The sequence below is a fragment of the Leptonotus elevatus genome, chromosome 8, assembly GCF_054856555.1.
Source record: "Leptonotus elevatus isolate MCC_2025b chromosome 8, RoL_Lele_1.0, whole genome shotgun sequence".
NCBI lineage: Eukaryota > Metazoa > Chordata > Actinopteri > Syngnathiformes > Syngnathidae > Leptonotus > Leptonotus elevatus.
This window is the reverse complement of record NC_141246.1, coordinates 659,961-682,668: the sequence shown is the minus strand read 5'-3', so window position 1 is coordinate 682,668 and position 22,708 is coordinate 659,961. Positions and strand designations below refer to the sequence as shown.

The 22,708-nt window shown below is 46.6% G+C and overlaps 1 protein-coding gene across 3 annotated transcripts in view; it reads right to left on the bottom strand.

The window, feature by feature from the left end:
* The window catches only part of usp34 (ubiquitin specific peptidase 34), a 56,967-nt gene that overhangs the window by 20,231 nt on the left and 14,028 nt on the right, over window positions 1–22,708 (bottom strand). For all 3 annotated transcript variants that reach the window (XM_086082726.1, XM_086082727.1, XM_086082728.1), the window contains exons 13-41: window positions 22,406–22,521; window positions 21,899–22,219; window positions 20,350–20,714; window positions 19,996–20,210; window positions 18,750–18,868; window positions 18,140–18,267; window positions 17,968–18,057; window positions 17,345–17,440; window positions 17,105–17,187; window positions 16,603–16,757; window positions 15,052–15,165; window positions 14,825–14,924; window positions 13,689–13,851; window positions 13,481–13,607; window positions 12,169–12,319; window positions 11,930–12,030; window positions 10,662–10,880; window positions 9,504–9,632; window positions 9,302–9,421; window positions 7,432–7,515; window positions 6,429–6,515; window positions 6,153–6,353; window positions 5,348–5,430; window positions 4,490–4,530; window positions 4,214–4,338; window positions 3,611–3,763; window positions 2,762–2,866; window positions 1,717–1,772; window positions 574–878 (exon numbers count right to left, since the gene is read on the bottom strand). In XM_086082726.1, the coding sequence (XP_085938852.1) occupies window positions 574–878; window positions 1,717–1,772; window positions 2,762–2,866; window positions 3,611–3,763; window positions 4,214–4,338; window positions 4,490–4,530; window positions 5,348–5,430; window positions 6,153–6,353; window positions 6,429–6,515; window positions 7,432–7,515; window positions 9,302–9,421; window positions 9,504–9,632; window positions 10,662–10,880; window positions 11,930–12,030; window positions 12,169–12,319; window positions 13,481–13,607; window positions 13,689–13,851; window positions 14,825–14,924; window positions 15,052–15,165; window positions 16,603–16,757; window positions 17,105–17,187; window positions 17,345–17,440; window positions 17,968–18,057; window positions 18,140–18,267; window positions 18,750–18,868; window positions 19,996–20,210; window positions 20,350–20,714; window positions 21,899–22,219; window positions 22,406–22,521 (4,152 nt within the window). The remainder of the gene's footprint in view (window positions 1–573; window positions 879–1,716; window positions 1,773–2,761; window positions 2,867–3,610; window positions 3,764–4,213; window positions 4,339–4,489; window positions 4,531–5,347; window positions 5,431–6,152; window positions 6,354–6,428; window positions 6,516–7,431; window positions 7,516–9,301; window positions 9,422–9,503; window positions 9,633–10,661; window positions 10,881–11,929; window positions 12,031–12,168; window positions 12,320–13,480; window positions 13,608–13,688; window positions 13,852–14,824; window positions 14,925–15,051; window positions 15,166–16,602; window positions 16,758–17,104; window positions 17,188–17,344; window positions 17,441–17,967; window positions 18,058–18,139; window positions 18,268–18,749; window positions 18,869–19,995; window positions 20,211–20,349; window positions 20,715–21,898; window positions 22,220–22,405; window positions 22,522–22,708) is intronic.

Below are 22,708 nucleotides of genomic sequence, written 5' to 3'. Positions count from 1 at the left end.
TTTTTTAATGCTAAAGCATACAGAAGGCTTTGATGCAGCCTCAACCGCAAAGAAGGATTGAAGATGTGGTCGTTATTACACTAACGGTCAGCAGGTGGCAGCAGAGCAAAAGAGATCAACCAGGGCCAGTAGTAGAAAAAAAAAACTCATTTAGTCACAGTTCTATTCAGATTTGTGAATAATGATGAAACTTAGCGATACAATACTGCTAATCGCTGCAAAATGGATGCTGATGAAAGAAGAGACTCGAATCTCTATTTTTATGACGAGAAAAAAAAAAACTATCTAAATCCTCATTTTTGTGGAAAATACAGATGGTGTCTTTTTCTCTCTCCCGGTAACAAAAACAACGTGAATATTGATTGAAATTGAAAATAGGATTTTCAAAATAAAATGAAATAAAAGTTGGATTCTTTGAAAGAAATCGTTATTTTCAAAAAAAAAAAAAAATCGAATCCGATTTTTGGGGAGAAAAAGATTCGATTCGATTTTTGTGCCTAAAAGTCGGATTTTCCCCCCCCAACATAAACAAACAGGATTTCAATGAAACGTTCGCAGCCTTTTCCCGCTCACCCTGCATGTGCTGCGACATGACCCAGTTGTGCAGCAGGCGGTAGTTGTCGGCCGAGCCCTTGACCGTCTCCACCAGGAGGTCGTAGGCGGCGGCGCGGGCGGCGTGCGACTTGCACTTGGGCTGCGCGCGGTCCGCCAGGCTGGGCAGCAGGAAGAGGAGGTTGTGCACGTCGCGCAGGAAGTCCTGGCCCTCGCGCGAGAACTTGAACGGCGGCTTGTGCTTGAGGACGCTGGTGGCCAGCCGCAGCAGGCCCGTCAGGCCGTCGTCCTCCACGCTGCCGTCCTGCTGGTCCAGCATCTCGCGGCTGAGGGACAAGCAAAACGGGACGCTCGCTAGCATCGTGTGCGTTTTATGAAAACAAACTGTTATGAATTCAAACATGTCCTCACACACCCCCGCCATCAACGTGTTCCATACGGCACAAAGTCAATTACTGTTAAACATATTGACAACAATGCATCGCGGGAACATGACACATGCCGAACGGGTGCGTTCGGAACTCATACAGGTAAAGTGTTGTCGCGTTCCATTTGCAATGGAGTTATTTTTTGGAACGATACGATTACAGTTGAGCGCCGTCATTTCGGGCTGGGCCACAAATAGCGAATATCTGCGTGGAATTGACGCCAATTGTTTTCAAGTTATCAACCAGGATTTTACCGATCCGGCCCACTTGCTCGTATATTTTCCTGCATGCGGCCCCGGAGCTAATATGAGTTTGACACCCTTGCATTAATTGGATCTTTTTTTAAACGTACATTTGTTGACAAATCCTTTCATTTCCCCCCACTGACACAAATTGACAATTCTATCACTAGTTTGATCGAGAACATCAGGAAAGAAGCAAAAACGGTTGTTGTTTTTTTTTGTTCCAAAGTAAAAGCAGACGTGTCTACTTTAAGGAGTATCGCGGAAATCGGACAATATTTAATCATAGAAATGTGCTGGCTGAACTTTTGACCATTTGTACAATTAAGTGAAATAAGGTCAAAACAGTTGCGCATGAATGAGATCATTGGCGAGTTGTGCCGAGCGCTTCCGTGTTGCGCTTTGACGAATGTTATTGCTGACCACGAGCATAAAAGACACACACAGTGAGTGTGCACGTGCGTGCGCGCGTGCGTGCGTGCGTGCGTGGCCACCTTCGTATGCAGTCTGCCAGGTGTCGCGCCAGGGCATCCAGGTCCAGCAGGGTGGTCTGCACCGAGACCGCCAGCGACAGACAGGGAGAGAACCGACGTCAGTTCAAACGGCAACAATGCTCGCCGGCGGCAACAAACGGGCGCCGTGCGCGCGCGTCTCAGCTCAGTGTAAGGCCGGCACATTCATTTCACTTTATTGCACGTGCCCAACACAAGCATGTCTTGCATTTTGGGGGGGGGGGTCCTCACAGACGACAACAATAAAAAAAACCTTCATACTCATCCAAAAAAGAATCTCACATCAAACAAACAAACACCAAAAGAAATTCTAACATACAGGAAAAATAAATCTGATTAAAAAAACAAAACCTCTTGCATGCACACAAAAAAAATTCTCACATTCACAGACTCATCAAAAGTAATCACACAAAAACATCAAAAGAACCTCCACATACAGCAAAATAAAAAAAATCTAAATATTAAAAAAAAACCTCATCCACAAATTAAACACAAACCTTTTACCGACACCAACAAATCTCAAGACAAAAAGAACCTTCATACCCATAAAAAAAAATGAATCAGACTCATAAAAAACTCACAAAGAACTCACACACCAAAAGAAATTCTAACATACAGCAAAAAAAATTCAGATTAAAAAAAAACTAAACCTCTTGCATAAACACACCTAACAAAATTCTCACACACGCACACGGACTCATCAAAAGAAATCTCACACGAAAAAGCTCAATCACAAAAAACACAAACCTCTTCCCTACACCAAAACCCTCAAGACAAAAAGAACCTTCACACGCGGACAAGTCTCGCGCAGGCCTCTCACACAAACAGCAGCAAAAAAAGGAAAAGAAATGAACTACACACAAAAACAAAAGTCACTCACACCCAAAAAGACTGAAACAAGGAAAAAAACTGGACTCATTCAGACCCCCCCTCAAAATAATACAAAACCTCACCCCCCCCCCCCAAGAAAGACGTTAAACACGGTGCGCAAGTGGGCGCGTGCGCGATGGCGGGCGCTCGCTCGCACCTGGCTGGCGTCTTTGACGTGGATGTTGTCGATGAGTTTGCACAGCAGCCAAAAGTATTCTTTGCAGCCGCTCCGCAGGGGGGGCTCGTCCTCGTAGTCCTCCATCTGAACACCAAACACACCTGAGTCGTACCTTTGGTATCCACCAAACCCGGGGCCGCCAAGTCTCCTTCAACATTCAGATTTGAGCTACGACACTCGAAAAAGCCAACGGTTTAAAAAAATGAAATCAAAATGGCTTCAATCGGTAACACGCAATTGAATCGAGTTTGTGCAAAGTAAATATATTATGTTGAATTATGAGTTCATTCAACTTAATACTTTGGATTGGAGATATTTTGGATTCATTTATTGAAGTTTAATGAACTCAAAGAATTAAACTTAATATATTCACTTTGGGCTAACTTCATCCAATCGTATGTTGAAGCCATTTTATTATTATTTTTTTTTTAAGTTGGTCAACAATTCAATTTGTAATCTTAAATTGGTTCAACAATTCTCTTTTTAGTGTCCTTAGTAGTTGATTGCTGTTCATTTTATGAATGCATTATTTGAGATTTTCCAATCGACCGTGCGCTTTTGTTGTCTTTTTTGTGTGTTGAGGTGTAGAAAGGCCGTCCGTCCGTCCGTCCGTCCGTCCGTCCGACCGACCGACCGACCGTCCGACCGACTGACCGTCCGTCCGACCGACCGATCGTCCGACCGACCGTCCGTCCGACCGACCGATCGACCGACCGACCGACCGTCCGTCCGACCGACCGACCGATCGACCGACCGACCGACCGACCGTCCGTCCGACCGACCGATCGACCGACCGACCGTCCGTCCGTCCGTCCGACGTGCACGTACCCTGAGAGGTTTGACAGCTTGCGCGTCGGGCAGAAACTTGAGCAGCGTTGAGGCGGCGAGCAGCAGGAAAGATCTGTTGATGGATTCGCCGCCTTCCAGGCCCGACAGCGAGAGCTTGTAGAGGCCGTTGCACGCCTCGTGACGCACCGCCGGCTGGAAGCAAAGGAGGGGGGAGAGGGGGGGGGGGGCTTCATTACATGCATACAACTTTAAATGAAACAAAGCCTCGATTCCACGATCAAAATAACTTGACCTGCAACATTGCAGTGATTCTCAAAGGCCGACTCGACGGCTTCGTTCCCATCAACACTTCGACTGCAATTTAATGTCGGCCATTATGGGGAGACTTAATAAAGAAATAATCGACCAATTGGCCGGTTGTTTTGGCAGATGCTAATAATCGGCTGATTCGAATCGGCGGCCGATCAATTGGTCGGGCCCTAACAAAGACATTTAAAAAAAAATCGAAATCAAGAACTGAAAAATCGAATCTAATCGAATTGGGGGCTTGGGTGAATCGTTACATCACGGCTCCTGAACGATAAACTGGATGCTTTCGTGCAAGCATGCGTCGGGCCGAGCGGGACGACGGGGCGCTCTTACCTCGGGCACCAGCAAGGTGAGTTTCCTGAGCCAGTCGTGCAGACGCTCGCTGTCGGCCAGGCTGGACTTGACGGACGACGAGCAGTGGGCCCAGCTCACCAGCAGCCACATGGAGTAGTGGGTCACTGGACGCGCGCACACACACACACACACACACACACACACAAACATCGACCACTACTTTTCACGGCGCTCCATCGACAAACGCCAATCAGCGACCTCAACATTTAGCACCACGGCTAGAAAAAGTTAGCAGCGACAGACGGCGCGGCTCACCTTCGTGTCGAGACCTGTGGTCCGACTGGGCCTTCAGAACTCTGCAGCACAAAACATCAAATCAAATGAATCGATATCAGCCGTCACAAGATTTTATTCAACGCTCAACTCTTTTTTTTTTTTTTTTTTTTTTAGAAAAGCGGATGATGTCATGTTAGAGTATGGAATGGACGGGCTCGCCTCTGGCGTCGCGGCTTCTCCGTATTGATTTACTCTGACATTTAATACAGAACTGGACGACGGCGCGTGACTATTTTTGATTTTTTTTAAGAGGGTGGGGGGGGGCGATATTCCGGGAAAAAACGTTGCAAATTTGTGAGAAAAATGACGGAGATTCGACACATCAACTTAACTACTTGTACAAAAAAAATAAAAATAAAAAAATATGAATGTGTAAATAATAATTTTGGAAACATGAATGTACACGTAAATACGCATACATTTGAACAAATGAGCGTCAGCGCTTCAAAGAGCGAAAGCTTCACGTCACGCGGTTCGTCTCTGCTCAAGCAATTACTCTCTCCTCATTTGGAAACCCGACCGAAAAGTATTGGCACAAACACCCGACGAGTACGCTACGTAAATGTCGGGAGAAAAAAAACGTGCAAATCTGCCACTTTATGAACTTGCAACGTTTTCCCGCCCTCTAAAGAAGATACATTTATACCTGGCGCTAAGACGCCGTCATCGAACATCTAATGTTCAGACTCAATGAGCCGTTTTAGTCCCTCTTCCGCGCTGCTTTTTTGTTGCGCTTTAGCAGCCACTTTGTACACGCGCTGCTGCCACCCGCAGGGCCGGAGTGGAATAGGCACGTTGCGGTGCGAGGCCGTAGTTGGCACGGCGGCGTTTGCCCACCTGTGCGCCAGGTTGTCGTAGGTGTAGGCCACGTTGATGAGCCGTTCGATCAGGTTGGTTCCTTGGACCAGGCTGAGGAACACCTGAAAGCACAACAAGATGGTTGGAGAACAATTCCGACGACGTTCCAAACGTTCTGGCGGGAAAAATGGCCAGCGTCGACTTGTGGTCCGAGAGCAGGTGCGCGGTCGGGCTAATGCATCGCAATTCTTCATTCAGCAACTTGAAATCAGTAAAGCAGTAAATTCTATTTGGGCCGAATGCCTTGAGCTGCTTCTGTGCTAAGCTAACTCTCATCGAAGAAAGCAAATCACTTTAGCGGTGACGGAAGACGATGAGGGCCGACGTTTGGCAGAATTCGCACTTTAAAGTGAGAATAGTCGTAGCACTAATTAAGTGAGAATCCTGTGGGATTACGGGGGGGGGGGGGGAGAGAGAGAGAGAGAGAGAGAGAGAGAAAAAAAAGTTTGGCAGGATTCTCCCTTAACCGGCGGCGCCGTTGGCGCGATGCACGGTCGATTTAAATCAAACAAATGCTAACACGCTCCTCCTCCATTTTCACGTCTGCTCCGCCACTTGCAACGGGAGCCCGCCAGGCTACGGCCATCAAAAACGCGAGCCAATCGGCGACCGCTTCCGGGTGACGACGCAAGCGCAAGCGTAAAAACGTCACGAGACGGACGCGATCGAACGCGACGCGATCGGACGCGACGCGATCGGATGCGATGCGATCGAACGCGACGCGATCGGACGCGACGCGATCGGACGCGACGCGATCGGACGCGACGCGATCGGACGCAGCCACCTCGGTCAGTCGGGGGATGTGCAGACTTTTGCCGTGCTCCACGGCGGACTTGCGAGACTTCCCGGGCCAGGCCCGCTTGCGCTGGCCGTCGGCCAGGCCGGACCAGGAGAAGACGTCGTGGTAGGCCAGGTCCAGGTCGGCCGGGTCCACGGCAAACTGGCAGATGAGCTTCAGCAAGCAGGCCAGGCAGTCCAGAAGCCACTGGACACAAGCAGCGGGAAATTGAGCCAAAGGTTCGAGAGGGGGGGGAGAAGAGACTTCCTGCTCGCGGCTCACCACGGTCCAGGACTCCTGCTCTCTGGGCTCCAAGATGGCCGAGTTGAAGATCTCCAGCAGCAGCTGCAGACCTCCGGATGAAACGAACTGGAGGAAACAAAATGAGGAGGAGAAAGAGATCAAAAGAAGAAAAAGAAGGCGGAGCATGAAGGAAGGAAGGAAGGAAAAAAAAAGATGCGCTTAAGACGGAAAGAAGACAAATCCGCTGATCTGCATGCAGAACTGGACAGCTGAAAGGCCGAGACTTTTGAAGCCGCCATTTTAACACGAGGCATGAGCCGATATCGGATGTTGATGTCCGCGGAAATATTGCGGCGCTTCGGTATTAAAACGGCAGCTCCAAAATATACATCAATATTTGGGTAAACAAAAAAACGCTTTTAGCGGCACTCGCGGCGGCGACCGATACCGTTATCGGCCACCCCTCCTGCAGCCATTTTGAGATCAGGGACTCGAAATGAGAAATTTGATGAATACAAAGTTGACATTCATTTTCGCCCCTTTTTAAATACAATCATTAAAAATGCATCCACAAGTACATGTTCAATTGTAATTAGAGTTCAGCGTTGTTCACTATTATGCTGCGTTTTTATGACTTTGGTGACGGCTGCAGCGCAACCAGGAAATGGCCGTGCGCAACGGTGGGTTTCTTCGTCAGCACATTAAAGTAAAAAAAAAGAAAAAAAATGAAAACTGGCTCTTGGGTTGTTGCTTCGGGTCTTTCCGGTGAACTTCAGTTACCCTAATGGCGCAACACTGCAACTGCAGTTGAAATGCGGCGCTGCCGAGCTCAATCAACACTGCGGTCATCAGCGGCTCAGGCTGGAGGTGGCCACCTCGCAATTTTGTACACAGGAAAAACCCTGGCTAAGATGGCCGCCACGCGGCTTCAACGGCTGCCATCGGCTCGTCCGGTTACACGTCGAGATCAGCGGGCCGACGTGCGCGCGCTTGTGACGGTGACGACTTCCTGTCGTCCGTGCCCGTTTTTTTTTTTTCTTACCTTGCAGCTCCACGAGTTTTTGCTGTTTTCAATCTGGTCCTCGCTGGAGTCGTCAGAGTCGGGGTACAAGTCGCTGTAGCTGCCCTAAACACGCACACACACGCACACACATTAAGGTGGGATGGCAAAGTCGCGCGTCGACCGTCGACCGCCCCAACCATCAAGCGTGAAATGAAACCAGCTCATCGAACGTGTCATGTCAGTCAGCAAGACCCGATTTGCATGGATGACATCATCTCGTCCCCGCCTATGATTTGGCAGCAAGGCCGGGCAAGGATCCAGAGCCGCTTTCGAGCTACGTGAAAACATTTGCTCTCATGTCAAGTTCAAAAAGGGCTGACGGACTTCAGATTTTTTTTTCTCCTCCTGTCGGCGCCAAATTGAGGACCGTCGATGTCGGCTAATCGATGACATCATCGGGCGTGTTTCAATGCATTCGCTGCTACTGTCAATGAATAAATAAGGGAATGCTGGACAAAAATGTTGGAAGGCAAACTTGGGATTTGGGAAATTTTCTTGTCTGTTGTTTTAGAAGATTGGACTGTCTTTGGGACCCTGAAGCGATCTAGGATTGTGATTGGCCACTGGGTGAGTCTGGGGGTGTGTGCGTGTGTGCGTCATGCGGGGAGAGAGAAAAAGAGAAAGAATGAAAAGGAAAGGAAAAAAGGGGGAAGAAAGAGAAAAAAATTAAACAGAAGAAATTAACAGCGGAACAGTGAGAAAAAAGAGAAAAGACAAAAAAAGCGAGAGAATGAAAAAAGAAACAGAGCAAGAAAGAAGAGTGACAAAAAAAGCAGCAAAGAGAAAAAAATATATACAAGGAAAGGCGGGAAGGAAAAAACAAAATTAAAAGTGAGAGAGGAGTGAGAAAGTGACCACGGGGGGGGAAAAAGCAAGCAAGAACGAAAGTTGACCGGACGTACAAAAGTCTTCCTCGGCCGTAGATATGCTTTTTTTGAGACTGATACCAATTTTGGGCAGAAAAAAACCCGATTAATTAAGAATATATTTAATGCATAAAATTAAAACTAAGTAAAATAAGAATTAAATTGAAAAACAGTAAGATCAAAATAGTGCGTGTTCCTGTGCGGTTTGGCCTCTAGGGGGCAGTGTGGTGCCGTGCATCCCAGAGCCGTATATCGAGAGTTTGGCCAAATCGGTTTCAGCTGCGTAACGAGATGCGCAGCATGATTCGTCAATAACGCTGTGGTTGGCCAACTGCTGGTCACGTGACATGCGGACGCCATCTTGTTACCCTGCCGAAACCAATTTGGCCAAACTTTCTCTATATGCGGCTCTGGTGCATCCATGGCATACACGCTTAAGAGTGCAGAAGAAAGTTACGATTGAATTCTATTAAAATATCTCCTTTTTCACACATTGGGAAGAATTTGTGCCTCTGCATAATCTTCCTCACCTGTGGGTATGTGCCCCACAAGATTTGTGTGAGGATAATTATTATTATTTGAAGGAAAAACTCTCCCGACGATGCTAACTTCCTGTTAGCATTAGAATCAGCGCTAGGCTAGCGATGTTATAAAAACGGAAGCATGTGTTGTATTTAAAGATACAGTTGGTGTCATTCTTCTTGTCGTATCTTTAGTTTTACAGTCAACTCCAGCTGCGGCGTCATTAAACCGCTTGGCGGAAAACAGAATAACCAGAATAACATACGCTACACATACTTGCTAGTTGCTAATGCTACGTAAGAAAAATGGTGCATTCAGGCTACTTTGACAGCGTCGGAAACTTCGGCTTTCTTCGATAACGTTTTAAGGGGAACGTGTATTTGGCCGATGTTTGAAGGCCAATCATCGGCCGATTACAATCGGCGGCAGACGAATGGGTCGGGCGTCCCGTGGGTTCTGACCGTGGACTCCCTGTGGATTCGCCTGTTGGGCTTCCCCAGCGCTTCGATGATCTCCAGCGCGTAGAGCAGCTTGTGGGCACTCTTGATCCGCAGCAGCTCCTTCCAGCACGGCCCTTCATCCTGCAAACGCAAAACGTCATCAACACCAAGGCACGGCGAAGGGCCCCGGGCCCCGCCCCCCCCCGCGGCGCCGACCGCTGACCGTGCCGTCGTCCGAGATGCTCTGGAAGGCCTGCAGCATTTTGGGACACGTGGGCAGCAGCATGAGAAGTTCCCAAACGCGGCGAGAAAGGTTCTCGGCGTGCAGGTGCAGTTCCTCGCTGCGGGCCGTCTGCGGGCGCAAACACAAACGCCGGCAAGCGTCACGCGGACGCACAACAAAAAAAACAACAACCCATGTTTCTCTCGTTCGGGACATTCGGTCGGTCAGAAGGCGGCGACAAATTGTCCCAGAAAATATTGCGATAAATGATAATATTGACGTTCAAATAGCATTTTTCTCAACTAATAAGGAAAATTGTATAATAATGCAATTACACCCTTCAAAAGATAAACTTTTTAATTATAAAATGAAAAAAAGAAGAAGTAGTAAATACCCAAAATAAAAAGTTCATAAAATAAATAAAAAGAAAAAAAATCTTAACCCTAAAAATAAAACATTAAATGGACTCTGTTAAAACAAAATCTTGAATCAAAACCACATCAACGTCTCTAAGCAAAATTGCACTTTAATATATATATATACGTATATATTAAACATTAAACTGTGACTTTCTTCTAACCTAACTTTTCTTTGACATTCTTTTCTAAGAAGGACATTTCTCAAGTTGCAACAAATAATTGATGAGTCAACAACTAAACGACTATTGCAATAATGAATCATTTCAACAACAGTCCAAACGTTCTGAATTTCAGCCGTGCAACAGTAAATTGTCCGATTCCTGTCAATTAAAGCAGAACGATGACATTGGGCAAGACGATTTTTGTGGAGTTAGAGCTGTCAGTTGTTGGATGCAGTTTTTAATCCATCATCTCAAATTCTTGGAAATAAAAAATCTTTAAAAAAAACAAACACTTTACATGCAATGAAATATGAGACAGGAATGACAGCAATGTTTATTCAACACTTTTGTGTGTGTTTTTTTTTTTTTTAAATCTCTTCATTGCTACTATGCTATCTTTCTGTTAGCATAATGCTAGCACTGTCTGAGTGGGAGTCGCACAAAAAAAGTAAAAAATAAATAAAAAAAGGATCATACTGCAACGTTGCAATCAATTGCGTTTTAATCCGGCCCCCCCCCAGAAAAAAGATCATTCCAACCCGGCGGATGGCGCGGTGTCGGCGTTGGCGGCAACCAACCTCCGGACTGTGGTGGCGGACGCTGTCGGCGGCGGCGCTGGGCGCTTTGAAGCAGGCCAGCATCTCCAGCAGGTCGAAGAGCGTGGTGAGGTGCGGCTCCTGCAGCAGCAGCAGCATCGGGATGTGCTCCTTCTGCGGCGGCGGCAGGCACGACGCCGGCAGCTGCGCGCCCTCGCCTTTGCGCTCGCGCCGCGGCGCCCCCACCGACACAAACACCATCTGCCGGCAGACGGCAGAGGAAAGAAAGGGATTTTCGCGGTTGGAAAGATTCCAAAATGCGCAATCGGCAAATGGCTGTCCGGCGCCGTATTGCGGATGTTTCATTTCTACTGTTGATTTGAAATTTGGGGAGATGAAAGTGCGATAAAAAGACTAGCAATAAAGCCGTTATTTTTCCCGGCACCAATTAATCTTAATCAAAAAAGCCGAACGCAGTTCATTGGAGCCTAAATTCATTTGCTGTAAAAGCAAACGTCAACGTCAAGAACACAAACTCCAATCATTAACTTTGCTTCAATCCCTTTTAAAAACAGCTTTATTAAAAACATTTTTTTTTGAATTGTTAATACTTTTATTTACTTACCTACGTATCATATTTATTAATGAATTTATTTGGTGTCATTTTGCATGACTGATTGGAACACTTTGTATGCAGTGATGGTTGTTTTAAAGTGTTTTATAAGTAAAGTTAAGTCCAAGAAAAAAAAAAAAAAAAACCAGGGACTGGCCAAGGTCAGCAGCATTTCTTAGAACATTACGTGAATAATTTAAATAAATAAATCCACACTCAAGCCACGTTTGCTCAAGTTTAAATTGATCACTTTTTGAAAAAAAAAAAATACTGTAGTTTTTTTTATTTATTTAAATAAAGATAAATCAAACTAGATAGATAGAGTGAGATTGATTGATTTATCTTTATTTAATTCTAATAACAAAATGTTTAAGATGGCTTCATCACATAACACGAATGCTGATTTTCAGTTGAACCCGAAAGTCTCTGAGGAAAAGCGGCAAAGCCCCGAGACCAACTTTTGGCGAGAAGACAGAATCTCTGTCATGGATGATTTACTTCCTCAAATTGAAAATGGAACTCCGTTTCCTTCGCGATCGTTGAGATCCCCGACGAGCATATCAACAAAAGAACTGAAAAACCAAAACTGGAAGTACCTTGAAAAGAAATATTTCATTTGAAAAAGGCACAGCACCACACACAGGTGTGACTTCATTTGCCGTTTGCGTCTTGGGTCCCGCCCGCAGCCGTTCCGTACCTGCATGTCCTTGAAGCCCAGCTCATGAAGCGTCTTCTCATCGTAGTCGGTGGTCAGTTCGTGGCCCGAGGAGATCATCCGGACCGGTCCCATCAGGCCGTCTGGAATCCACATTGCCGGACGTTGAGCAAGGTTTCGCCACAGCCGTGAGGGCCCCTCCCCTGGCCCCTCCCCTCCTCCCTCCCCTGGCCCCTCCCCTCCTCCCTCCCCTTCCCTCCCTTCAACGGCGTGAAGCGGACCTGAGAAGTCTCCGGGCTGCCGGCCACTCTGACCGAACTCTTGCACCTGCGCCTGCTGGTTCATCTGCTCCTTCTGCAGGTTTTCGTACCAGTGGGTGACCTCCGCGCGCAGGTCCGCCACCTGGTCGCTGGGGTACATCTCAATCGTCATCTGCTTACAAAAAAAAGGAAAGGGCCATCATTTTTCAGGGAATTCTAAATGTTGGAGGGGGACAAAAATAAAAAATGTAATCTGTAGTGCTGTCACTAACGACTTTTTTATTATTATTATCGATTAATCACCCCCCCCCCCAAAATAAATAAATAAATAATTCCACTAAGGTTGAACGTGTGTTGAATTTAGTGGATTGAACTACTTATTGTTCCTCATCTTTTGCACACGTTTGCAAATATTACACAAACACTAACAAAATCAGCCTTTGCTAAACGATTAACAATCGCGATTAGCATTAGCATTAGCCCTGAATAAGCTCCCGTTTGCTAATTGTGTTGACGGCAGTCACCGAGTTCCGGCTGTATCCAGAACTTCCGCTTCTAACTGGACTGGTGGTGCTGGTAACCAGGGTTATTATGGTTTTGGAATTTTCATTTCAGTTCGTTTTGAGCTTTGTTTTTTAAGTTAAATTCGTTTTCAGGGTGGTTCTGTGAGTTTTTATTAGTTAGTTAGTCATTTAAAAAACACTTAGTTTGAGTTAATTTCAGTATTTATTATTATTTTTTTATGTATATTACTTGTGCGCAGAGGTGGCAAACCCTGCCACAGTTTGGCTTTAGCCATTGATGCTAGCTAGCAGGTAAATGAGCACCATGGGAGCTAGCTCGCTAGCTAGCTAGCTAACCGCCAAAGTGTGACAGGGTTTTGACTTTCTGGACCCGGATTTGCCACCTCTGCTTGTGCGCAATATTTAATAAACACCTTGGGAAAATCTGGAGAAAAGTAACTCATTTCTTAGCGAGCGTTGCATTTCCACGTCATCTGAAGGTGCGTTCCTATTGGCTGCTGCTCGATGACGTCACTTCTGTGTGACACTTTCAAACGTCCTTATTGCGGTTACATAAATCGTCTTAAAATCAACCCCAAAGGTGCATGAAATGAAAGACCAAAGACTAAAACAAAGGACATTTTTGCTATAATTATAGTTTTAGTTTGCTTTGTAAAGATAAAATGCAGTTTGAGCATTTTTGTTGTTATTTTTAACGAAATTGTTGTTGTTTTTTTTTTATAATTGTAGTTTGGAGATTTTTTCGTCACCTAAAATTAACCCCGGAGGTCGCAAACCCAAAGAGAAAATGGAGCGCGAGGCGAGCGGACCTTGTCGGGCAGCCCGGCGGGCTGGCAGACGATCCTGAGCGGCAGCGACTGCTTGTCGCTGAGCGCCTTCAGGTGGCTGCTGATGCCCGTGCCCTCGATCTGCCACTGGCGCAGGTGGTAGGCGAACCTGGATGGGGGGCGGGAGGAAGGAGGCGCGTTGAGGAGGCAGGCGGGGAGGGGAGGGGGGAGCAAGGGGGGCGCACGTCACCTGCGCCTGAAGGCCTCCAGGTGCGTCTTGAGCATGAGCAGGCCCCTCTCGATGCTGGTCAGGCCCGACTGGGCGTCCTTCTCCAGGTTGGCCGACGCCATCAGCAGGCTCTCCATGCACTTGCGGATGAACTCCTGCTCCTTCTCCAGGCCCGTCTTGCCCGCTGGACACACGACAGACGGCGTCATTTATTGGAAACAAAAGGAAATGAGTGGAAACAATTGCTGTATACTTGATTGAACTCATTTGTGATCAAATTAAGTTGATTCACGGCTTAAACAGGTCAGATCAAACGTCTTCATTTTTATTACGTTCTCATTAACTGGCAGCCATTTGGACTGAAGCAACCCCCTTCACTCCCGGCTGTTTGACTGGATTTGGACTGATTTTGCAAGGCCCACAGAAGATTGTGTCCGATTGCTTTAAAAACATGAAACCTACCAAAAGAAAGATGAGAGTCTCTTCTACCATCAGGAAGAAAAAAAAAGTCAATTTCTATCTGTTTATGTTTTCATCATTATTCACAAATCTGTTTAGAAATGGGAGTAAAAGAGCTTTTTTTGTCCCTGGTTGATCTCTTCTGCTCTGCTGCCACCTGCTGGCCGTTTGTGTCATAACTACCATTTCTTCAAGCGCTCGTTGCAGTTGAGAGGCGGCATCAAAGCCTTCTGTATGCAAAAACTTATTTACACATTTTTGGGGCGCAAATGAGTTAATTGAATGCAATTTTAAGCTAAATGCTATATTAGGAAAAACAGGGCTTTACATAATCTGTCATTGTCGTTACTGAAATGAAAGACATTTGTGCTATAATTAGTTTTAAAGGTAAAATGCCATTTCTTTTGCTGTTTATTGAAATCTCCTGTTTTTATTTGGCAGAAATATTTTATTTTTAGCCTTAGAGTGAACTGAAGTCATTTCAAATGCAATTTCATTTGTTTTAGTTTATTTTGATAAATAAATCTTCGCTCAACTGCTGAAATGAAAGTAAAATTGATTCTAAAAATCGGCCTAAAAAAAAAAATCCCTAAACACGGCAGCGGCGATATCTGGAATGTTCCCACGGTGCAAGCGAAGCCCCAAGACGGCTCCTGCGTCGCGCTCTCGGCACAACGCAGGAGCCGCCGCCGACTAACCGTTGATGTAGTAGGAGTTAATGTACTGGATGGCGGCGCGGCTGATGTCGGCCGACTGAGCTCGGAGGGCGATGCCCCACAGCTGGTCCATCCCGCACAGCTGGACGCAGTGTGGAAAGAGAGAGAGAGAGAGAGAGAGAGAGCGAGCGAGCGGTGAGCGTGATATGCGGGAGCGACCATGACGGGACGGGACGGGACGGGACGGGACGGGACGGGACGGGACGGACCTCGCAGCTGGCGGCGTTGTCCAGTGCGCTGGTGGCCAGCCGGGCCAGGTTGCAAAGGTGCTGGAACAGGTTCAGACCCGTCATGCTGATGGTCTCCGGCTTCAGCTGAGGCATCTGGACAAAGAAAAACATACACAAGTTTAAAAAAAAAATTGAATAATTGAGTGCTGCCACTATTGAACATTTTTAGAATCAATTCATCTATCCATTATTCAATCAATTAATCGGGTTCATTTTAATTTTGCATTTAAGTGTATTACAAAAGCATTTTTTCTCCTGATTATTGTTTAATAACCAGTGGTTGGCGTTTATTGCATACTTAGTAATTGTTTAGTGTTAAAAAAAAAAAATTTTAATAAAAAAAAGAAGTGTGGGATTGATGTTTGGAAAACAATGACGGAATCGTTAAGATAGTACTTACCGATTTCGTCATTGTTTCCAAAGTAAAAACAGAAATCAGTCAGCAATTACCGTGATATGCTGAAATCAGAGCATTTGGACCATTTTCAATGAAAAAACGATTACTTGACTATTGAAATTGTTGTCGATTAATTTCATACTTGATTCATCGATTCATTTTGACATCTCTATCATAATTAAAAAGAAACACTTTAATGGGTTCGGAAAAAACGAAGCTTAGTTCAGGAGTTAATTTCTGTCAAGTCTTACAATATATTTGACAAAACACAAGTTGTGAAAAAAATCCTTCCAACAAATCCAACCTACCACAAAAATCAGAAACTGGAAATTGTCTACGTTTTGTTAAAAAAGAAGCACAAGAATGAAAATAACTTATGACAGGTTGCGGGTTCAATCCCTGGCGGAGTCATACCAAATGGGAGCCGTTAAAAGTCAACTTCAAGTACAAATTAACATTGACATTTGATTTGTATCGTTCATGATGATATCAAAATTGTTGCCTTGAATTGATGCTTAGAATCGTTTTTTTCCAGCTTGTTCTAAGCACCAATAAAAGCCATTTACTCTTTAATGAGTGTTTCGGGCTTCTTTCAAGATTGAACGTAGCTTAGAATGAGTGTTTTAAGCGTCTTCTTTTTTTTTTAAAGATTGAATTTACTTATATTACTTGTTTTACTTAAATAAGGCCAATTAACCTTTAAAAATAACTGCTTATGTCTCAGTTTAAGATTGATTTGACTGTTGTTGCTTCGAATAAGTGCATAAAGCTTATTTTAAGATGAATACAGACTTACAATTTTGTTTTTATTCTAAGTTAGTAGAATGATCTTCGTGCACTGGCAAATCATTTCAATTGTTTCGAGTCAATTGAGACGAAGAAGTTGAACAAGCGCATTTGACGTCATATTAAGCAGACGTGTTTTTGCCAAGACATTTTTATGTTTTATGATCAGAAAAATGATTCTGGAAGGGTTTTCATGCATTTGCTTTTCAGAAGAAGCTCATTCATTTATCACATGATTCCATTTCTTCCGCTGTTATTGGAAATCTATTCATGTGGTGTTTCTGACTTGCGAGCGACTTGCGCAATGTTGTCCTTTTCGTCTTTCGCGCCGGCGCGCGCGCTCGTACCTTCTCCAGGAAGAGGTGCTTGTACGTCTCCATGCCCATGGCGTGCTGGTCCTTGCTGCGCACCTGGTTGAGGAACCAGTGCAGGGCGTCGTCGTAGCACTCGCCGTCCTCCACCAGGCAGTGCCACAGGATGTCCACCTGGTCCAAGCTCAGCCCTGAAGGCCGCGACAAAGACAAATTTGCTAGCAAGACTTTGTGCGCGTCACGCGGGCGGTGGGAGAAGCAGAAAGACGGAGACAGCAAGGGACAGAAACACGCACACGCACGTGCACGTGCGCAGGGCCGGCGGGAGGGAAAGAGACAGACAGAGAGAAAGAATCGAGAGCGGGAGAGAGACAAAGCATGACAGAGAGACAAAAAGGCAGAGAAAAATAAGAAGTCTACGAAAAGAGAAATGAAGCGAGGGATAAAAATGAGGCGTGATTCAAAAATGATGGGACAGAAAAGAGAGAGAGAGGGAGCGAGCGTGCAAACGTGTCGGGTAATGTGTGTGCGTCTTTACTGAAGTGGTCTGGGGATCCCAGCGTGGAGAAAACGCACGTGAGGAACTGCAGGCGCACTTGCACCTCCGCGCTGTGGCCGTACCTGAAACGGGGCACAAAGGCGCGTTTTAGTGGCGCGTTCCAAAATCCAAAAAGTTGGGCCTGCCCGGCCGTCGGAAGCGCGTGCGTTGGGTTCGAGTGACATCTTGTTTGGTGGGTGCGGCGTGCAAAAAAAAAAAAGTGGGCGCGATGAGACTCACAGCGCATAATTGTGGCGGTGCTGCCGGACTTCCTGGATGTAGTTCTGGAGGTTGTCGAAGAACAGCTTCATCATGTGAAGCTCCTTCTCAGCCCACCTGGCAGCGCGCACACAAAACGCTGTCAATAAAGGTTTGCCAAACGCGACATCCTGATTTGCTTCCATGTTAAATCGTTTCCACCGTACTTCGCCCCCAAAAAGTGACCGTCATTTCTGGCCGACAAGTCGCACCCGTGTTTGAATGTTCTTTTCCTTAATGAGGGTGCAAATTGTCTCGCTCTCTCCTACTGTTCTAGAGCGCCCCCTTGCGGTCAGATGGGTAAGTCGCACCTTTCAAGGTCGAATGTAAAGTAGCGGCTTATAGTCCAGAAATGACACTTAAAAAAAATAAAAGAAAGAAAGAAGAAATTAAGTTAAGTACCGTAAGTAAAACTGGTACAAAATAATCATTTTATACTTAACTGAAGTTTAAACAATGCAGCTGAAAAACAAAAAGGTGCTCTATAGAAGAAGTAGCAAAAAAAAACAAAAAAACAAGCACTTTGAACATCAAGTGTGCTGCTGTTGAACGCGTTCCATGAAAAGTGGAGCAGGTCTTCAGAACCGGTCCCGCGCGTTACTCACATGGTGATCCAGTGCGTGTCGTAGCTGGACCCGAACTGCTGGAACGTGCCGAAGAGCTTGGGGAGGAGCTTCAGCGACACCACCACCGACCTGAGGGCACATGCTAACGGTTAGCGGCGCGCGTTCGCCGGTCCCGCCGGTCCCGTCGGGCCGGGTCGGGCCGGCTGCTCACCGGTGGTGCGCCAGGTTGTCCAGGCAGCCCTCGATGAAGCGCATGCGGATCTGCCGGTCGGTGAACCAGCACACCAGCGAGCACAGCAGCTTCTCCGCCTCGTTGATCAGACCCTCCGACAGGTGGCTCTGAAACGCAAAGCGACCCGTGTCAGCGCCATCCACAGGACAGCACGCGCAAAATGGCGGACAAGACGATGGGCGCCGAATCCGGACGCATCGCGATGAACGGAAAATACTTTGGACGGAATGTTGATTATAAATTTGGGTTGAAAATAAAATCGGGAAGAAAAGCCTGATCACAATCGCGGCTCAGCTGTTGTCGGAAGCTGAGCCGCGATTGGTTGTTACCCGAGCAACTGTGACGTCATCTTCGCTGGACAGCAAATGGCCGACGTCAAGCCGACTTTCGCAACATGTCGACGACGATATTGTGGCGCCGTCGCGATGGTTACGACGACGAGAAACTAAACGACGGAATAAGCACGGGCAGATAAAAGCGCCTTTTTGTGCAAACGTCACCGAGGCGCGTTTAACCGCTCCCGCATAATTAATGAGCCGTGGGCGCAGTTTGCCCCGAGCGTGGAATTGGAGGAAAAAAGTCAGCGTACGGCGTCGTCGTCTTGCACGAGATCCCACAGCAACGTGTTGCCCTTCTTGCAGACGTTGTCCAGGTTGACGTCCGTCAGCGCGTGGCCACCCGAGTACTGATGCTTGTGCACGCTCGGACCTGGTGGACATACGAGAAGAAAAAACTAAAAACAAACTCACAAACTGCTGATTCTCAAACACATCAGAATTTGTTTGTTTTTTACAAATGGCGTCTTTTTCCTAAAAGTCACACCGTGTGTGTACATGCTGCTTGTCACGGCGTTTTATTCACATTTTATTGACGGTCCTTGAATGACCAACTACTTCTTTAGTTCCATTTTGACTGAAGCAACCCCCTTCACTCCCGGTCGTTTGACTGGATTTGGACAGATTTTGCAAGGCCCGCACAATATTGTGTTCTATTGCTGTAAAAACATGGAACCGGCCAAAAGAAAGATTAGAGTCTCTTCTTTCATTAGGGAAAAAATTGATAAAAAGATTTTTAAAAGATTTTAAAAATTCTGTTTCTGTTTCGCAGAAATTAATTAGCATTAGAATATAGCTAATTCATTCATCTGCAATTCGCATTCGGAAATAGCCAAATGTTTTCATTATTCACAAATGTGTTCAGAAATGTGGGGCAATCCGCTGGATTTCAACATGGCCCTGGTTGATCTCCTATACTCTGCTGTCACCTGCTGGCCGTGTTTTGTGATAACATCCATTGCGCGTCAAGCATTCTCTTCAGTTCAGAGGCCGCAAACGTATAAATATTGTATTATTTAAAAAGTAAATTATAAAAAATAAATATATGAATTTTATATTTTGAATTCATATAATCTATCATCTCTATATCTATAATTAATATAATTGTTTAATTCATGTAATTCAATTGTATTATATTTAGTTTGATGTATTTTCTATAAAAATAATAATAATCATACATTGTTGTGAGCAAATGAGTATAAATATAAATATAAATATATATATATATATAATACCTATGCTAAGATAATGGAAGGTGTCATTTATGGGAAAACAATTACTGCCCTTGTATACCGTTTAAAAAGGAAAGGATACACAAACTGCGGAGCAACACGTGTAGACATCACAATACGCACACACGTATATATTCTTTATCCTCTGCAACAACAACAAAAAAGGACCAACATTGCTGTGGCGGTGGCGGGAATTTGTTTGCGTCTCTACGGCGAGTGGCAGATTGCTTCTTTCCATGGCAGTAAAAAGTTGCCCGCCGGCCCTCACCTTGCGCCAGGTGCTCGTGGTAGATGGAGGCCAGGTTGGGGAGGTGCTGCTGCAGGTGCGAGCTGAGCTCGGCGTGCGAATTGATCTGGACCAGCTCCTCCTCGCAGCCCGACTCCTCGCCGTCAAAGTCGGCCATGTTCTTCTCCGACTTGGCGCTGACCTGCGAGCTGCTGCAGCTCACGTCGTCGGCGCTCAGCATGTCCTCCGCCGTGGGCCTGCGGAACCCGCACACATTTCACAACCAAAACAACGTCTTCTCAATCCGTTCCCCCCAATACACAAAAAGACCAACAACAAGAAAAGACGCTGACAAAACCAAACAAGCGTCTGTTGAGGGCGGTGATGAAGACTTACCCTTCATTGTGATGATGATGATGATGATGATGGTGATGGTGATGATGATGATGGGGGGGGCCGATGAAGCGGCGGCAGTTGAAGATCTCGCCGCCCATGGCCTCGCCCAGGTAGTCGGCAGGGCGTGCGGCGCGGGCCGGCTCCTGGCCCCCCCCCTGGCGGGGGCTGACGTCGGGCGCCTGCCCGGACGAGGACGCCGCCGCGCACGTGTCCATCATCCGCATGCGACTCTCCAGGGAGGTGGCGGCGGCGGCCATGATGGCCGACGTCTCCGGGCTGAAGGGGTGGACCTTGGGTTTGGCGCCCTCGCCCAGAGCCTCGCCAGCCTTCCGCTTGCGCGACTCCGCTTGCCCCCGAGGGTCCTTCTGACAAATGAGAAGGGGGGGGGGGGGGCAGTCATGTGACTTGACCACACTCCGACTTGCAGTACGTCAACAGAACTCAATATTGCATTCTTGGAGTGAAAACTCATTCACTGCCATTGACGGCTAGAGACGTAAAAAAAATTATAAATCATCTTAACTATTTCTATTTGTTAAAAAAAAAATCCACTTTTGATAAGAGTATGAAAATCTAGATTTTTTTTTATTGTATATTTACAACATTAATTGCGAGTTCACTATTGAAGTCATGCGATTGATTACAATTCAAACGTTTAATGGCCTGACGGAATTGATATATTAAAAAAAGATCATTAAAAATGAGGCGATGACGTGCTTTGATTGTAATTAATTGCACGACTTCAACAGTTAAAATAGAATTATTTAAACATTTTTAGGAGCAAATGCGTTAATATGCTTCCACTTTCCAGGCAGGACCGCATGACTGCGTTTCGACCACGAGTGACAAAAGCGCTTTGTTACCCTCGAAGTGGGAAACGCGGACGCGTCGTTTGGATTTGGCAGATTCTCCGTTTCTTCGCCAGAAAAACGCATCAGAAAAGATTTGTGGCAATAGAAAGTGGAAGAATTGACCTTTACTTCGTTATACAAAATACTTGACTTAAAAAAAAAAAATGGCATTCCACAATAATCCACAGTTAATGTTCAACTCGTACTAAAATAGAAATTAGACTAAAATGAAACCTTTTCAAAAACTTGCTCTAAAATGAAATAAAAAAACAAGTCATAAGGCAAATAAAGCAATGAAAAATCGGGGTTAGCCTCGCGTTGCTAGCTGGAGCGAAGCGGAAGAAGGAACGAGCAGAGCGGCTCGTTGTCGCCAGATGATCTTGGTCAATAGTGCGCAGACAACAACGGTATGCTAATTCAGCGCGCCATGACACTTTACGGCGCGGCTACGATGGTCGGGAAGACGCCATATTGGCTGAAAGCTAAAGATGGCCGTCATTGCGTAAAATATGCAACAAACGTTGCAATGTGGCAAACACTTGTAATGGTTTGTTTGTCCTTCACATAAAAGCCGGCAGTGGAGCTCAACGGTTTTGGGACCTTCGGTTGCGCACGGGTTCGTCTTTTTCAATTGCAATTTGCCGAGTTAAGGTTCAAGAGCAAACATGACAATCGATCGATCGGAGACGACCTCCCACCTCCGCCTTCTGCGGCGCGCCATCGGCAGACGGCCCTTCCTCCTCCTCCTCCTCTTCGTCGTCCTCCTCGTCGTCGTCGTCCTCCTCGTCTTCCTCCTCCTCCTCGTCATCGTCGTCCTCCTCCTCGTCCTCCTTCAGCGCCTCGCTGTCGGCCATGTCGTCCGAGCGGGCGTCGCTGGCGGGGCTGCCGGCCGATCGGCTGGCTCTGCTGGAGGCGGCCTCGTTGCTGGAGGCGTCGCTGCGGCCGCTGGTGCTGCCCGGCCCGCTGCTGCCCTCCTCGGCGCTGTTGGCCGTCTCGTCCGAGCTGCCCTGCATCGACTCCTGGACCGCGACGGCAAACATGGCCACGCTTTAGCACCGGACTTTGGACTGATTCCATCGCGGTTCGGTTGCAAACGCGCGCAGATTCGAATCGTGAAGCCACCAGTAATCCATCATCAAACGAATCCACTGTTTTAATAACGGAGTAATCAAGAAAGGCCATTTTGGGCCGTGAGTAAAAGCAACCTCGGTGTCGGAAAGCCTCTGCTGGCCGCGCTTGCTTCCCGCCATCATCTGCTCGTCCATGTCGCTGCCGGCGCTGTGCTGCGTGTCGCTGCTGTCGGGGCTGCCGGCCGGAGAGCCTGAGCGGCACAACAACGGCGGCGCCGCGTCACGAGTGGCGCATTCCGCACTTTGAACTCAATGACTGGCAGTAGTGATGGCAAAATGAAGCTTCATGAAGCACTTGCGATACTTTTTGACATGAGCTTTTTTTCTATTGGTTTGCTGCCAATATTGCCCAATTTTCTGGCACATGACAATTTGCAT